Source organism: Sparus aurata, chromosome 16 (assembly GCF_900880675.1).
Source record: "Sparus aurata chromosome 16, fSpaAur1.1, whole genome shotgun sequence".
NCBI lineage: Eukaryota > Metazoa > Chordata > Actinopteri > Spariformes > Sparidae > Sparus > Sparus aurata.
Window position 1 is genome coordinate 13646952 of NC_044202.1, and position 17044 is coordinate 13663995.

Here is a 17044-nt window from a genome sequence, read left to right on the forward strand (position 1 = left end):
CCAACATCGCCATTGTTGAGGAAATAGTGCCCTCTTGTGGCTTCAGCAACAAACTATGGCCAGCACTGAACACCAGGGAGTGTTGCTCATGCAGTCATTTTCTATGGGAAATATTAAGATGAGGCTGATAAGATATAACATGAAATGTGAATAAAATAGACTTCAAGAAAAATGTGTCCCTTATCTCCAAAAATAAATAAATATATACACTGTTTGATAGAGCTATCAAAACCCAGAGCCATTTTGGCAACAAAGATAGCAGAGAAATACTCACACTGCCGAATGATGAAACACACATGTAACTGTGATTAAACATTATGTTATGCTATGTTGTGCGTACACAGCGGAGACATCTGGGGTTCAAAGGCATCAGCTTGACAAAAGGAACCAATCCTCAGCAGCTGCATATACCTTGTTAAAATTACTGAATCATTATCTTAGCAAGGAGGATGGATTTCTACGTGACTGTCAGGTTTAAAGCAGGTCCTGGAATCAAGAGAGAGACAACCAACTCACACTTTAAAGTTATTTTTAAAAAATATTTTATTCTTTGCAAAGGAGGCATTGGGAGCATCAGTGCGTTCTATGGCTTGTGTACAGAGTTCCTGTAGGAGACAAATAATCATAGAACAAGCCCTTGGGTGAACTGAGGGCCCCACCCATGTTTACCAAGGAGGAATGTTTGAGGCAGCTACTCCGCAGCTGTTACAGAACACGGTCTTAAGCAATGGGCACAGTGTTTGAGCTCGAAGTGTTGGAAGAGGAATGCTACTGTACAGTATGTGGCTTTAGTATGTGACCCTGCTCTGCAGTTACATAAAAACTGAAGCGATCAAGCCATTCAGAAATGCTCTGTGGTATGGGTGAAGCGTAATGCTGCTGATGTTGCTTTTTAAGAATGCTAGTTAGGTTTCACTTGGAAAGGGAACCAAAAAACAAAACAAATTAAAAAAACAGCCGTTGAGATCATGGCTTTTTCAGTGAGGTCCAGGTGGATTTATCCCCCTCAACCTGGAGCAAAATTTGAATGCTACAATAGGAACTTTACCTTCTACATCTCATAACTGAATGCTTTATATCGTATTTTGATAAGCCAGTAGCAGAATTAACGCCTTCAACTACACTCTACATGTGGGCACAGTCTGGCAAGCCAACATCCGGAAGAATGCACAGATTCGTCCCAGATTTTTTAGTTTCAATTCGTCTGCTACTTTTGTTTTGGACAACTCGACTCATCCACACACAATAGAACTCACCAAATTTGGCATGGTGTGCGATAATATCATTATTCCCATGGAGAATGGTTTGCGAGCAACTTAACAGCCCTGACTGTAATCCAGAGCTGTCAACACTCCACCATAGCAGCCGTTTGGGTTTAGTATTGTTTACAGAAACACTTTGGATCGGAGAGAGTGGTCGTTACATCTTGCGTGTGGAGAGAAAAACAGCTCCTCCTTATATTTGGTATAATCTCTGGATGCTGCTGAGACTGTGCCCAGGTTTGACAGCGTACAAAATCATTGGATCAGACCCAGCATGGGATAAAGCTAACAACAGTGCAGATTGAATACAGTACATGTGTGCGGGGCAGCGACACGACTAGCTTGCAAGCTAGCAATCAGGTGCAGTTGATGCATATGGTGGTACAGCTCCAATGATGGCCTTACATATACCTCGAACAGCTGTGTAACTGAGGCGCCACCAGCGAGGTGAGTCGATGTATTTCAGTACATTCATTGTCAAACCCTGCGAGGTCCATTTCAGTCCTGTGTTCTCTCTGGTAGCTTTTTTTGGGTGGTGGGCGAGATCATAGAAAGGGGATTGGGGTGAAATGATGCAGGGCGATTTTAAACAAAGCCCGAGGACACCCACGCAGCCCAACCCACACGCAATCACACATGCATGCACACACTCTCAAACATTCTCACACACATTATTTATGCAGGAGAAAAATATATTAACATTTGCATTACAAAACAGTACAAGGGCCTCAGTGTAGTAAAATACGTCCTCTGTTGGATATAAATGTGGAGAAGAATCCGTGTGGGTTGTCATTACCTTACGTCTGCAAAACTACCTCTCCCTTTGCCTTCAACAAAATATTTTTTCTCGTTTATGAAAAATATTCCCAGTTTATTGGGATTTGAGGCACTGGATTATATCTCTACACACAAAAAGTCCCACCCACCCCCCACCCCCTGTCCTTAATGTTTGTTCAGCAAATGGAGGCCAAATCTGGAGAGCTACGTGATCTCGATGCCATTAGAGGTTCAGGGACGACAGGGCAATGGGGAACACTTAACTCGTTAGACCCCCAGTTTCTCCTGGCCTTTTCCCCAGCCAACAGTCCAGCTGTCTGGCTCTGTAAAAACTTTCTCTCAGACCCATCAGGAATTGAACTAAAAACCCTCCCCCCTTTCCTTATTCCCCAAACTACTCTGCCGTTACCTGCTTCAGTCTTATTCATGAGTCAAAGCAATTCATTCCTTCTACAACCTTAATTCTATGGCTCTCTGATGGGAAACCAGCAGCCATTGTAGTTTAAAACGGCCCGGTGCTGGAGCCTTGGTTGGCAGGACAGCTGAAACAGTATTTCATTCTGGAGGAGCCAGGCACCTGTGGTCCAGTGTGCTCCACATCTCTGTGTCCCACAGTGGCCATCCGAACAGCCACAAGAGGCCCTGAACAATCTGAAATGGCTCTCTGTTGTGCAGAATCCACAGTTTATGACCAGAACTTGAGAAGACTTACTCCTTTCCACAGCTGGCTTACACGAACAAAACAAAGCACAAAATAATGGGAACAGTTTCACAGCGTGTTGGCATTCCTGTCTAATCTTCTCTGCCGGAGCAGGACCCTTCCGCTCAGTCCACCGGGCCCTGGAAGATTAGCTTGGTACAGCCCTGAGTGAGACTGAGCTGGGTGGCACAGAAGGGGCAAGCGGCGTGGAAGGCGTGGGTGCCGTGAGGCAGAGGAATCTCCGCCCAGTACTTCACGGACTTCTCCGAACACACGTGTCCGCACGGCACAAAGGCATGCGTTGGTGCACCTGTGTCCACGTAGAAGGCCGCCTCACAGCCCAGCCACAGTGGCACGTAGGGACCGACCATCCGGCACATGGGACACTCTCGCTGAGTGCTGGCCTCCTGCTCTGAACGGTGACCCCAGTTGTGGTAACCGTGCACGTGGCCACACGCCAAGTAGACCCATGGCTGCTTGTCCTCGAGAGAGGAGAGGGCGCGGCTGCGTTGCATGCTGGGGAAGGCGAGCGTGTTGAGACCCACGGGGCACTGGGGCCGTGCCGCGTTGATCTCCTGCCTGAGAGCCTCCAGATGCTTTTGGGTGGGAGTGTGGAAGAGGCCTTCCGCAGTACGCCACAGCAACGTGGCTCCACACAGATCCACCAGGGAGCCGTCCTGCAGGATATTACTCTCATTCTCCACCTGCAGAGGGAGATGTAACAGGCACACATTTAGTTTCACTTAGCAGAACAAAAAAAAAAAGAATACTCATGCATGTAACAGGCATGCAAGGAACACTTCACCCAAAAAGGAAAATGGAAATGTGTAAATAATCTCTTTGCAAACCAATTTGGGATCTCGTGGCTTCTGGAGACTTGGATTACATCAGACGGCTGGAGATTTATGTTTTCTTTTGTTATGTTTTAAAACAAATCCCCAGCTACTTCCGCTGTTTAAGAGAATCCAAAAATGTTTTCTAGACTACAAAACCTCACCAAAGTTTCTGTCAGAATCAAGATGAGAAGATAATGACTGCATTTAATGTTTGGGTGAACTGTTCCTTAATACTCTATGATGCTTCAGTTAATGTATGTAAACTAACCAGTTTGCCGGGCGTCTGTGCTGAGCGGGTCTCTCTCAGTGTGTAAACGTCGCCACAAACAGAAATCTCCCTCCAGACTCCAGGCTTTGACTCCGTCGTGAACCCGCCCTTAGGGTGCATCACCAGCACGCCATTGGTCGTCAATCCGTCCATGTGACCGTCAGGATTCTTCCATTTTGCGGCTTTTTCCTATGAGTGAGACAGAACATAGATTATGACACAACTGATTTGCTGTGTGGCAGTCCACTGTTTACACAACAGTGTCAGTGACAGAAATTCTATATCTGGTGAGTACTTTTTTAAAGGCCAAAAATGAACGTCCAACTTTCCATTAGGACAGCAGTGTAAACAGGCGGTACACTGAATCATAATTACCCCGAGGAAGATGTTTTTGGAGGAATCAAAACCAGCAGCGTAGATGCGAGCAGTGAAGGGCGGGTTGCGCTCACAGACAACTCGGCAGGCAAAACGGGAGATGGTGCTCTGTGTGATGGGAGTCTCCTCGCCCTCCTGGCCTCCTGCTATTGTGTCAGTCACCACAAAGTCAATGGGACTCTCAGTAGAACGCCCAATCTGCAAAACAACAGTCAATAATCAACATCATGCCATACTATCATATGGTTTCTCGTGATCTCTTGCAGTATATTTGCACGGATGAATAGAGGGTTTCTTTAGAATTCCCTGTAGACATTCAAACGGTTCTGCTTCCCGGCATTTCAGCCATTTGCCTGCTTGTGGCGGTTTGACATTTGAATGACGGTGTACAGGATCATCTTGCTGTGTGTGTGTGTGTGTGTGTGTGCACAAAACACGGTTTTGTGTAGAAGCATGTTATTATATCAGTGCATCTCTGAAGAGAATCCAAGTTTTTTTCTCCAAAATATTATTTTAGTTTTATTTTCTAGGCCACCACTGAGTTCACCACTGAAATTTGTCCAAACAGTTCTCAAGCTGAATAAGCAGAGCTTAAAATAAGCATTTCCCCCTTTCATTTCCTCTTTTTTTTCCTCCTATTTTCTGAATAGTTTTCCTGTCTCTGCTGTGTCTGTTTCTATTAATTCAGTGTTGTTCACAGACACATGGACACAGGGGCTGAATGTGAGGCACATGTCCCTTTGCTCATCATCAGCTTGCTGTACATTCAGATTAAAGCTACAGTCACAACAGTTGCAGGCCACAAGCACTCTCTAGTGGTTCGGGAGGAACAACAAAATATGCAGTCATAGCTGCAGATATTCATAATTAATTTTAGAGTTAACCAGATTAGTCAATCAAACCACAAGAAAATAAATCAGCATATATTTTGATAATCACTGTCAAGTATTTTTTCAAGAAAACATACCAAACATAAATACAGCTTCTAAAACCTATTTTTTTTTTTATGTTTTTCTTTGTTCTGTGTAGTATCAAGGTGTTGGCGCAAAGATGAAAAAAGAAGGTAAAACAAGCAATCCAATTTTTGCCCTGGGAAATTATTCTGGATCGATCACTGTCAGCGTTACTGAGCTTTACCTGAAACATGTCTGTGTCTTTGTCATGGCAGTACTCCACCACCACCGTCTGGTTTCTGGACAGCGTGTAGGAGATGCTGTGTTGGCCTTTACAGTTCACAGCCTGAAATAAAACAAACAACTCATTAAAAAAACCTGTTACACATCACGATGCCAAATCAAACACAACAAATGGACATTTTAACAGTTTAAGTATAAGTGTGCCAACAACAAAGAGTGTTTTGTTTACCAACTTCTGCCTTATGCAGTCATTGCATCATTGCTGATGGTAAATTACAGACCAGGTCAAAACAAGATTCAACAACAACCATGGCGCTAGTTAGAAGAGAATACGCTGTGTATTTGTTCTCATTTTCATCATATTATTTACAACTCAAACAATTGTCTTTCAACAATTTTTTTCGCAATGGCAATAGAGATTCAGGGACCTTCCAAGCATTTTCAATGTACTTTAAGCAAAATCTGTCCAGACTCTCAAAGCTTGTATCCTTTAATGTTCGCTAAATTGAACAACAACAAATATGACAATGGGATTGTCCCTAACCTTTTTTTTTTTAAATATTATGAAGATATAGTAGGAAGATCTTTCATTTACACGAGTGAATGTCCAAATGGAAAACTGGATTTTGTAGTGCATTTAAAAGAGTGTATTTGCATATTTCTAACCTTGACAACAAAACAGTTGAATTCTTCCCAAACTTTCAAGACTCTGTAAAATCCCTGATTAAAGCAAGAACACTTCTTCATTTCAGAGTCATACTGCCTAAAACCGAAGATGCGTGGCAGGAATTTCTGGCAGAGGAACAGAGACGAGCATGTGAAGTCACACTCCCATGACAGTGACCATAAACCGGCCTGAGTTAACACAAGCTCGCCTACCAGCTGAACTGCATCGGTCAGTCACTGTAGTGACGGAGGGTGGTGGGTCAAAGCCACTCAGCTCCCATCAACACTTTACCACATGCCACTATCATCCCGCTCTAATCTGCGAATGCCATTTCCAAAACAACCCCCTCCCCTCCTGCTCCTCTTTGTCACGTGCTAGAGGGAAAGAGGGAGAGAGAAAGTGGGTCATCAGCGCTCTGCTGTAACCTCGGAGACAGACGGGGACAAATGTCATCATCACATGCAGTCTTGTCTCGACTGCGCCACTACAAACAAATGGTGCTCCACCTGTTCAGAGATGTACGCTCCTAACGGAAGCATACTTTTTTTTTTTTTTTATGCACAGCCCCCCCCCCCCCCCCCCCCCCCCCCCCCACAATGTCATACCCCTCTTCCTTTTTTGTAAGGAAAGAAAATAAAAACACAGCCACATGCCATCCGACACCCAAAGGGAGGACAATGCAAACATTCACATATGCACAACTGCTGTAATTGAGATCAAGTGGCGAGATGAGAAAGCAGAGGCAGGATTTGAATATGGGACTGGCAGCAGCGTCACAGGAGCTCCTCATTATCTGTCATGAACACCAGAGTGTGCACAGACACGTGAGCTTTCCCTCTCAGCTTCTGAGCCACAGAGCACAGTTTGCTCATATGACACTGCTACACTGTGAGGGAGCGAGAACAGGCTGGGGGACTGCTGCAAAAAAGAAAATAATAGAAAAAGAAGGCTGAAAGCTTGGTCTGCTTTACTCCGTGTGCAAAAAGAAGGCTCTCCTCAAATTAAGCTCACCACACTGCTCGTCTCTAAGGAATGGCTATTTTTGACCTTGTGTACAGCTGGGAGTTTAGGGTCAGGCAACTGCAACAACTTCCTCTTCAGTTCAACTCTCCTAATCCCAGGCCTGGTAACAAACAGGGTGGCAGAGAGGAAGAGTGGTGAAAGGGGAAGAAGCACACAGCAGTTCCCATCTCTGAAACGGTCCGTGCAAATGGCATTCTTTGCTCAACTAAGCTTTGCAGTAAAAACAGCCGGGGTCCAGTGAAACATGGTTGTCTGAGCAAAATGTCTGAGAGACAAATCAGGATGTCTACAGGAATCAGAAACTTCAATTTAATGCTTTTCAAAATCATTTTTTACCGAATTTAATACTCATTTTTGTGCAGAGGTAAAGTTTATGTAGAAATATCAGGCTCCAGACTTACTTTTGACATGGTTATAACAGCATATAATATATGCACCTGATATTGCATTTTAATAAAATTTTGTAACACACTGTGTGTATGAATTTAAACAGGAATAAAATGTGCAGCTAAATGTTTTAGTGATTTAATTCACAGCACACGTAACAAGAAATTGGGATGACCTCAATTACTCGCATGCTAATCTTGCACTCAAATGAATGTAAAGTATGTATTGGGTATTTTGAAAAATATTCAATGATACAAAAGTTTAAACTCATTGTTAAAAATATGTACTATAGAACATAATCAGACTTGCTAAATATAAGGTGCACTGCTGCAGAAATGTGGACTTATTTTGCCTTAAAGATTAGACAAATGGAAGTAGATTAGATTAATTTACAGAAACTCAAATTGATGACCATTTAAGGATTCTTAAAGCTTATACGTCTTAAATTGAACTCAAGACAATTCGAGACTTTATAAGGACCTGCAGACACCCTGCAACTTGGATTGTGGAGCAGCAGAGACATCTTGAATGGAATGATGCACAATCACTGCAATGAAAAGCCTCTGCCACAGAAAAACCTCTAAGCACATATCAGGATTCAAGTTCCACAAGGTGAGAGTAACCTGAACCAGAGGGTCTAAACTTCCAACAAATGTCTGGAATATTGGCCTCTGAGAGGTGCAGAGGTAAGCACATCCCTCTGGCTTGTTTAGCAGTTTTGCTTGGGAACCAACGGCAGGAATGCAGACATGTTATACTCGACGGGGCAGTTTCTGGCAGGCACTCTGGTGCAAAGAAAAGCTATGAGGCCCAGCTAGGAACTAGAGTTATTGTAGTGGAAATGTCAACTTTAAAATCTGCCAACAATAATGTAAAGGAGTTTACTGCTGCACGATCTATCAGCTACCGAAATCCCTGCTGCTTAGTTCCTGAGTTCAATCACAATACGAATCCTCTGTCTCAGTCATACGAGCACATGCTTGTATACATTTCTGCCTAAAATAACCATCAAAAGACATACAGACGATTGTTCATTCTCACAGAGTCTGTTAAATAAATGACTTATTTATCCTCTGATCTCTTCGGTACCTTGTTTGCCTGGGGTGTGTTGAGGATGTGCACAGTGCTCGGCTTAACACCATTGGCTTTGGTCCTCCTGTACAGCGCAAATCTGCTTTTCCGTCTACCCCGATCTCCATTGGGCAGAGAGCCATTGTACCTGTGACGGAGGGGTGGGAGGAGGGAAGGACAACAAATTCACAGTTAAATATTTTATGAAAACGGCTTTTCAAGCTGCAAAAAAAAAATGTGTCTAATGTGATTTACAGGCAAAATTCTTGTATTCATTTAACAAGTACACATGGGGAATTAGAAACATTCATGTGTTGTTGTTTTTTGCAAAAGGAGATTTGCCACGCATTACATCACTGGCAATCTAATGCACCCTATTAGCAAACTAAGCGTTACCTTGGATAATGTCTCTCATTACATAATGCACTCTGGTACTTGTGATTTCAGTGAGCCAACTCTGTGTAAACTGCAGCTGTTCTCTTGCTCTGTGTCCCAGCCAGGCAGGAGCAGGTTTTAAGATGCACGTCAGGTTTGGGAACGCACAGTCTGGGTGGAGGACTGGCTCACATGACTGAAACTGGTTCTCTCATAGCTGGATTTGAAACACTGATACGGAAAGCTCTAAGATCTGATTTCAAAGCCTCTCAGTGCGACTCGAAGAGCATCTAAGATTACTCTCCGTTTTCACTTCTCAATAGTGGATTCCAGTTTTGCCCTTCAGTCTGCTGTGAGGTACTTAGCCTGGGCAGGCCGTTGTGAATGAAGAAGCTTCCGGAAGCTCTGGTCCTCTCCCCATCCACCAGCTGGTTCCTACAGCTGGGACACCCCATGCTCTACTGCCATCCAACACACAGACCTTCTGTCACATGCTCACATGTAACCACAGTGAGCCGAACAGCTACTTTGCACAACTGATATATCTCTATCAAAAGCCTCAGGTTTGCATAGCAATGAATATCACTGAGGGAATGATGAACTCCGCCAACCACAACACAACATGACGTTTCTCTCATTTTTTTTGCTACACAAATATAGCATCAAGAGACTCTTTCTGCTCCTCCCTACCTCCCTCCAAAGCTAGTCCACCTGTCCCATGTCTCCACATGGCTGGTCAGGCATGGAGACACATGGTCCCAGTCAGCACAGCGCACAAAGCTGGCCTGTAGGACAAGCCTCCCACAGAGAGCTAGAGAGGCAATGTGGACAAGACTACAACCAATATACTGACAGCAGGAGGAAGATGGCGAAATAAACGCGGATAAAGAATTATATGCATTTTAAAATTCAGATTTTACTTAGATTGTTGATGATACTTGTCTAATGGTGGTTTTCTTTTATGTGTTGCTATAAAAAGACATCCATTCTGATAAGACGGTACAGGGTGGTTCTCCAACAGTATGTTTATTAATCAGAGACTACAAACATATAAATCATATGTGATGTTGATCCATATGAGACAGAAATACTGATGATCTCTCATTAATAAACACACTTTTGAAGCTAATTTAACTCTAGTCCAACTCTACACTCCAATTTCATCAGACCTGTCCTAGAAACATCCACCTAAATAAAGAGCAGCTAGGCCTATATATTATTCAGATTTCTTGTAGTTATGGTGGGGGCTATCTGCTGGGAACCTGTGCCTGGAAGTATCACATGCAACACATAATAAGATGATATGCAGCTCATCATTTATCGCCATGATGAATTCTGCAGAAAATACAACCATGGCTCTTTGAGAATCACAGCACGTGCCTTTCATTCATCGTTACATCGAGGAACCGCCACCGTCACATTAGCAAGGACGGGCTCTTTGAAGCTGCGCTCCGACTAATTGTGATCGCTTTCCCTTTTGACCTGTGCCAGACAGACGGTGGATTTACCTTCCAATACTCAGTAGCGGGGATTAGAAGACTCTGGCATATCACCTATCCTCCAGGGTTGCACTAAGGAGCCAACAGCACCTCCTACCTCTTATGCTAACATGAAAGGCTAATATGCGGGGAATGAGGAGGAGATATGCTGAGTTGTTATAACCCTCATTAGCATGACACAGAGGCATGGTGGCCTTAAAGGGTCACAGAGGGTGGCACAGAGGTCAGATGATGCTGCAAAGTAAGACTAAAGGCTATTAATGCGGCAGATACGTCAATCTAAACTGTACAAATTTGGGATCGGTGGATAACAGATATTTGGCACAGGGGCTTCAACTGACGATTGATTTCATTAGAGATGAATCTGGCCATTATATTCACAGTTTGTTTAGTCGATAAAATGTCAAAGAATTGTGAATAACTCTCATCACGATTTCCCAAAACCCATGAGGACGCCTCCAATGAGCTTTTTTGTCCAACCAGCAGTCAATCACCCAAAGACTCTTCATTTAATGGCATGAAAAGCAGCAAACCTTTACATTAAGGATCAATTTTCATAAATAGATGTCATTTATTTCCTTTCGATTGATTAATTGACATAACTTTATAGGCTTACTTTCTCTCCACTACATCTTCAAGGCAAATATTGTACTATTTAACCCATTAGTTGCCTGCAACTAAAGTTTTTTTTGCTTAACCTTTGCCAAGGAAGTCATGCTTTTGCCGTTTGTGTCAAAGGTTGGTAGAAAATGGTGGAAAATGCAAGCGAGCCCAACACGACATCCTCAAATGTTTTGTTTTGTCCACAATCCAAAGATATTCCATTTACTGCCCTAGAGGAGTCAAGAAACCAGAAAATAATTACAATTCACAAAGCTGGTACCATAGAATTTAAAATAAAGGTACATTGGAGAAAAAATCCCAATAATCGGAAAATGCTGAAACAAACACCAGATTATCACTACATTGGAGGCAGCCACTGGTCAACAGACTCCCATCTCATCTCAACAATCAGTGCCAGTTTGTACCAAAGACGTCCCCGAGTTGATTTGTACACTTCCTTTACCGAGCGGTCCTTTAAGGAGAAATGTTCAAAGTTCAATCAATAGGCCCAGTCTACCCGCCACAATGGACAGAGGAAGCTGAGGAGGGGCAAAGGCTGGGCCCTGATCAATCCATCCTTTCATTTCCAGGATACCCACGCAGCCATCCCCAACCCCCCCTTTCCCCTCCTCACTGACCAGCACCAAGCCAATCCACCCAGGCAGGCAGAGATGGGGGGCAGCCATGCAAGTAATAAGAGCCACCACGGTCATGGCAACAAACCGCTGAGGGAACTGCTGCTCAAACAAGCTTTGTTCCATGCTGTCAGCTATCTTGTCTACCATCAGTTTTATCAATGGGATGTGATGTCATGGTAGTGATTATACACCCGTCACATCTGATTCAAATATGTGTCTTTATGTCGGGAGAGAGAACAAAAGTAGCGGCTTCAAGCATGCCACATGCTCAGCCCCGGGTAATAAGCAGTCAGCACTTTTTGTCCCTTATAATAAGCAGTCTGGCTGTGAATGTATGGGTGGAGGGCAGGGGACAAAACCACACTCCACCACGAGATGTGTGTGTAACCTCTCTAAACACCTCATTTCAAGAGCTCCAGACAAACACTATATATGCAATTCCCTCAGCACAAACACCTAGAAATGTTCGTTTTAAGTCCTGATAACTTTGAGCTGAGTTGCAGGCCTGGACAAACTCCAATCACTGATGACACAGCAGGTGTTTTCATGTTGCCCTTGACAGTTTATAAATATAAACATGATAGTTGAAAATGATAACTGGCTGCAGTTTCACCTGAACAAATCCTGAAAAAACACAATAGTGGTTTTGAAATCGCTCTGACAAACAAAGAAAAGGCCACACCAGGTTTTGGCAGTGGCAGGATGAGACACGTATACTAATGCCCCTGCCTCGTGTGTTTTTACAGCAACAGATTAGGGCTGGGTATTGTTTGAAATTTTGCAACACTGTTTGCCAATATGACAGCTTCAGTATCAGTGCCAAATCAAATAAAACCTTATTGGAATAATACATACATGTCTTCTTTTCATTTTACAAAAGAAGCCTAAGTACTCCAATGTGAAGTGCTATCTCAACACAATGCTGGAGCTTTGACATAATAAACTAGTCTAAAAGAGGCTTTCGGCTTAGTTTTGAGCAAGATATATATGATAAAAGTATGAAACTAGATCTGACTTGATCTGAAAACAATAATCTAAAACAAATGATTGATCATCAATCATTCCAGCCTTCAGGAAATTGTAAAAGATTTCTTGTTACATTTACAGTCATTTTATGAAAGACATTAACTTAGGTAATAATCGGCTAATGTCAGTAATTGATCATGAAAATAATCATTGGTTAAGGCCCTACTTAACAGTTTTTGATTCTCTGTGCCACAGACACATTTTATTTGGTATCAAAAGTTTTTAGGCCCTATTCTAATGTCATTTTAGCATGAAATGCTTAAAGTACTGTAGAGTTTACAGATATAAACAAAGACATACTGAGATTAAGAATAACTGCACTGTTATTGTGAAATGTTCACCGTCACCGCCATGCTACAGAAAAGATAGCTTAATTAAAGGGCCTATGAAAGAAAAGTGCGCCCACAGAGTCTGGGACCTTTAATCAAGGCTGTCATGTGGAGATGTGACAATATATACCCTATGAGACTACACAAGTCTATATGGTAGCTTTCCACTTTTTTTTTATCCGTGGTTGCATCAGGCCATTGTGTGGAATCAGTGAGCAGGACTGTTTTATGGAAATACTTTGATATGATTTTAGCATCAATGTTACACCTTATTTGATTAACCAATCACATCACAAAACCACAGTCTGCCTCAAGGGGCTTAAAATGATTGGAGTACCTCAATTTCTCAAGTCTTAGCAAAGGGCATATATATCCTTTGCAGCAATTGTATGCATTAACAATCGTCCGTAGATGAATATAGTTCCCAAATGAATTATATAGCTATACAGAGATACTGTGGTGATATCTGGTGATACTGGTTTTTATCCCCCCACTACAATGATGCTGTTGGTCTTAAATGGTCAAAAAGCATGGTAGCTGTTAAGGTCCCCTACCTGACCATGTGAGCAGCAGACATTAGGGAATGTAAAGAATAAGAAAAACCATTGACTTCAACAGTGATCTGTGGGCATCTTGGAAGTAGTGCCAAACCACGGCCTTGTGGTGCATGTATGCGGGACTGTGACCTGTGTGTCCTGCAGATGTAAAGTTTTGTGGTCTGCGCCACAGATAGCGTTGAGAAAATAGGACGAACCCTGGGGACTGGGGGAGGGGACCATCACCACTTCCGAATTCCTTAAACCCCATGAATCCAACTTTAAGGTAGGAGGGAGCGCCCTGGTCAGAGTTGCTGAGTGCGGGATTCATTTCACCTCGGCCTCTAAAGTTGTCCTCCGCGATACGATCTATGTGGCCGTGGTTAGGTTCGATCGCAGCTCTTGTTACGCTGTTTCTGTCCCAGCGGTGAGCTATTGAGACGTCGCCTTCAACTCGGCCCAAGTAAAAATGTACACATTCGTGATTGCGCACGTGTCTGATTAGTGGAGTAACGTGAGCGCGTGAATCTCTACGGGGCTTGACGTCTTTTCTAGAATATGTAAAGAGCTAGCCAACCGTGTAAAAGTCGTCATTTGGCTGTATCAATGAAAAGAAAGCCATAATAAATACACCTTATTATCCAAACTTACAGTCGCGTCGCTGAGTTGGCTGCGTGAGTGCCCTCTCGTGTGAAAGTTAGCTGACGACGTATACTCGCTTTCACGTCCACGTATATGAGCCTATACGGTGAAAATATCCCTCCCCAAAACTACATCATCACCAAGGATGAACTTACCCCAGCACCACCAGCTCCCCGTACTTCACCGGGTCTTTGGACGGGGCGCAGTTCTCCTCTTGGCTTGACGAAAACATGAGGCTTCTGGCTTCACTGTGTAACCTCAGCTATACAGTAATAACAGCGGCTCAACCAAAAAAAAGAGGAAAGAAAATCACCAGGAATTCCCTTCAAAAGACGCGTCAGGCTCTCATTTCAGATCATATGTCCAGCGGCATATGTCTCCGTGCCCACACCAAATTCAGTTTTTTCTATAAATAGACTGGTCTCAAACTTCTGTAGCGTGACATAGCAAAAATGTAACTTACTTGGCGGCTGAATCCGCTCTGAAGCAGATACAAAAACAGCGAGGAGCAGGGCCGGGACGTACCATTCGCCTGTTCTTTACTTTGTGTAGGGGTGGACTCCGCACCGAATCTAGGTTTAAACCACAGTTTTTACACGAATCCTCTCCGTGTCATTATTAAAGGTCATAAATACACCCGAGGTACGTATTTTTTAGTTTGATTTATCTCTGGGTGAACAATATTATCTTACCGACAGTAAAATCACCTACTCTCGCTACCTATCATGGTCCATGGATCGCACCCTGTGTTATGTAAACAAAGAGTACAATCTGGGAATTCTTAAAGCGATCATACTTTTCTTGAAATCGTAGCAAAGTTTCCAGTTTCCCATAACTGACAAGACTACGTTTAATTTTTTTTTATTTTTTTTTTTTACAGACGTTTCGTCGGAACATCTTGTGAATGTTGGCGTCACGTGGCTCACGTCGCTCTCAGCACAAATGTGTCAACGCTGACATAATTTTATGAGGTATGACTACTTTGTCCTAAGTAACTTGAGGGTGCAGAGAAGGTTGGGCAGTGAAAATAATCATCCTGGTTTGCATTTCCTGACTGAGATAACATGCAGCCAGTGAAAGGATGGTGAAATGAGATTTGCTTATTTTATTGGTGACCCCCTGGGCCCTTTCAAGAACTTTATTTGATTATGATTTTATTGCGGTCCTATAATACCTGTGATTGATGCAACATAATGACATCACTATTTATCTGCATGCCCGGAAGTTTTATTTTCACATCACCATTGTTCAGTTTGATCATTTCATTTTGTTGTCGAGCCTCCGAGTTTCATCTCTTGTTGGCTGCAGTCCTACAGGTATATGCGTAATTCTCTCTGTGGTATCTTGTCAGTCACCTGGCTACATGTGAGAAGATGCAAATCAGTCTAATAATAACAGCAAGACCCAGTCATTTGCTTAATTGCTTCTTCTGGGAATGACTCACAGACTGTAACCAAATGTCCACACCTTGTGCGAGGATGTCAAGAACTTCTCAACCTCCAACGTCTCCCACATGTCCAGTTGTTCTCGCGCCTTTCTGATGAATGTGCCACTTCTCCACTTTTGTCTGGCAGTCCCATCAGCATTTTACTGCCTCTGTCTTGTTTTTGCAAGGATCTCCGTAGCTGGGGGGCACCCTGACTGCTTCAGCCCCCCCTCAGTGGTCCTATTGCTTCTGCAATTATGGCCTCCTGTTTGAACTGGTGTTCAGTTTCAAAGTGCAATAACACTTGACACAAAAACAAAAGGTAGCAGGGGGTCACCGGGGCCTGGGAAGTTACTTTCCTCCCCACCTCTATGTACTAAAGCTCTGCAGTACAACAAGATACACCATTGATGTGTTATTTAATTTGTAAGCAATACACTTCAGATTAATCCATGGCATTTGGCGGTTCAGCTCATAGCTGCACATACTTCTCCATTAATAGTACAGAGGAGTGAAGCTTCAGCTTCTTCAGCACTTGTGCACAAGGATCCGGCTGCATTAGGTTTATAACTACAGGCCCAGGGGGCTGGCCTTATAAACTGTGGGTATAATGAATGTTTACTGCTCTTTTGTGTCACTGTCTCTTTCCGCTTGCTTTCATCCACTGGGCATTGTCCGTGTAAAAGAGCACTACAGTCTTTTCTATGTCTGTCTGAATCACCCTCCCTTAAATGCGCGCACACACACACACACACACACACACACAGTACAGTTGGGGGAGTGGGGATCAAAGGCTCTCTAGCACATACCACACTGATGGAGAGCAGATGCAGGGAGTGGGCTGCCTCGCCAAAGTTGTGCTGGCGGAGTGTGAGTGCAAATCTATGTTTAGGAGGAGGAGTCAAATGTTACCAGGCAAGAAGCGTGCAGAGCAGAGGAGGCCTACTGCCACAACCTAAATTGCGCAATGAAGACTAGCAGTGTGAGCAGTGATGACATAGGAAATACAAAGCCCCCATTAACTTCCTCGGTGCTCTTCTGCAGGCATTACACGCCAGACTGTCTCTGGGAGTCATGAGACTACCAGTAAGTGTCTGACGGAGTGTAACCTAACCCTCCCAGATTTAAATCTTTTGTCATTTACCAACATAGGATGACATGTCAGTGTTTTCTAAGAACTGTGAGATATGACAGAGCTCTGGGAAATTTAACCACAAAATTGTCAGTAAATATTAGACAGTTTCTTTATTCCATTCAGAGGAAACAAGACATTTAAACCCACGACTTTATATTCAGCTACATCATAGGGCACTGTAATGAGGTACAGTCTCGAGCGGCGAGCTGAGAAAGGCGCTCCCTGTATTATCCAGTTACTGATGAGCGTGTTGAGGATACAGCAGCGCCTGTTCCGTCGCGAGGTTTCCATGAAGGTAAAAGCCAGATCTCCAATCAGCTGACTGCAGCATGA

General features: G+C 43.5%; 1 protein-coding gene across 2 annotated transcripts; it reads right to left on the bottom strand.

Moving 5' to 3' along the window:
• Positions 1 to 525: 525 nt before the first annotated feature.
• Positions 526 to 14651, bottom strand: peli2 (pellino E3 ubiquitin protein ligase family member 2). 2 transcript variants are annotated; one of them, XM_030391866.1, is made up of 6 exons: positions 14306 to 14651; positions 8521 to 8650; positions 5356 to 5457; positions 4219 to 4416; positions 3844 to 4032; positions 526 to 3443 (listed from the first exon to the last, which is right to left on the bottom strand). In XM_030391866.1, exons 1-6 carry the CDS (start codon positions 14380 to 14382, stop codon positions 2865 to 2867), a joined length of 1275 nt encoding a protein of 424 aa, XP_030247726.1. In that variant the 5' UTR covers positions 14383 to 14651; the 3' UTR covers positions 526 to 2864. The 2 variants fall into 2 exon arrangements, with proteins under 2 accessions (XP_030247726.1, XP_030247725.1); XM_030391865.1 differs by lacking the exon at positions 14306 to 14651 and adding an exon at positions 13727 to 13987.
• Positions 14652 to 17044: the final 2393 nt, after the last annotated feature.

Bases quoted from the DNA above. Each gene is read 5' to 3' on its own strand.
- peli2 (XM_030391865.1), bottom strand. From the start codon at position 13,839: ATGAATCCCGCACTCAGCAACTCTGACCAGGGCGCTCCCTCCTACCTT. The intron at 4,417-5,355 runs GTAAAGCTCAGT...GTTGTTTTGCAG, and splicing joins AAGACACAGACATGTTTCAG to ATTGGGCGTTCTACTGAGAG. The intron at 4,033-4,218 runs GTAATTATGATT...TCTCACTCATAG, and splicing joins CCAAAAACATCTTCCTCGGG to GAAAAAGCCGCAAAATGGAA.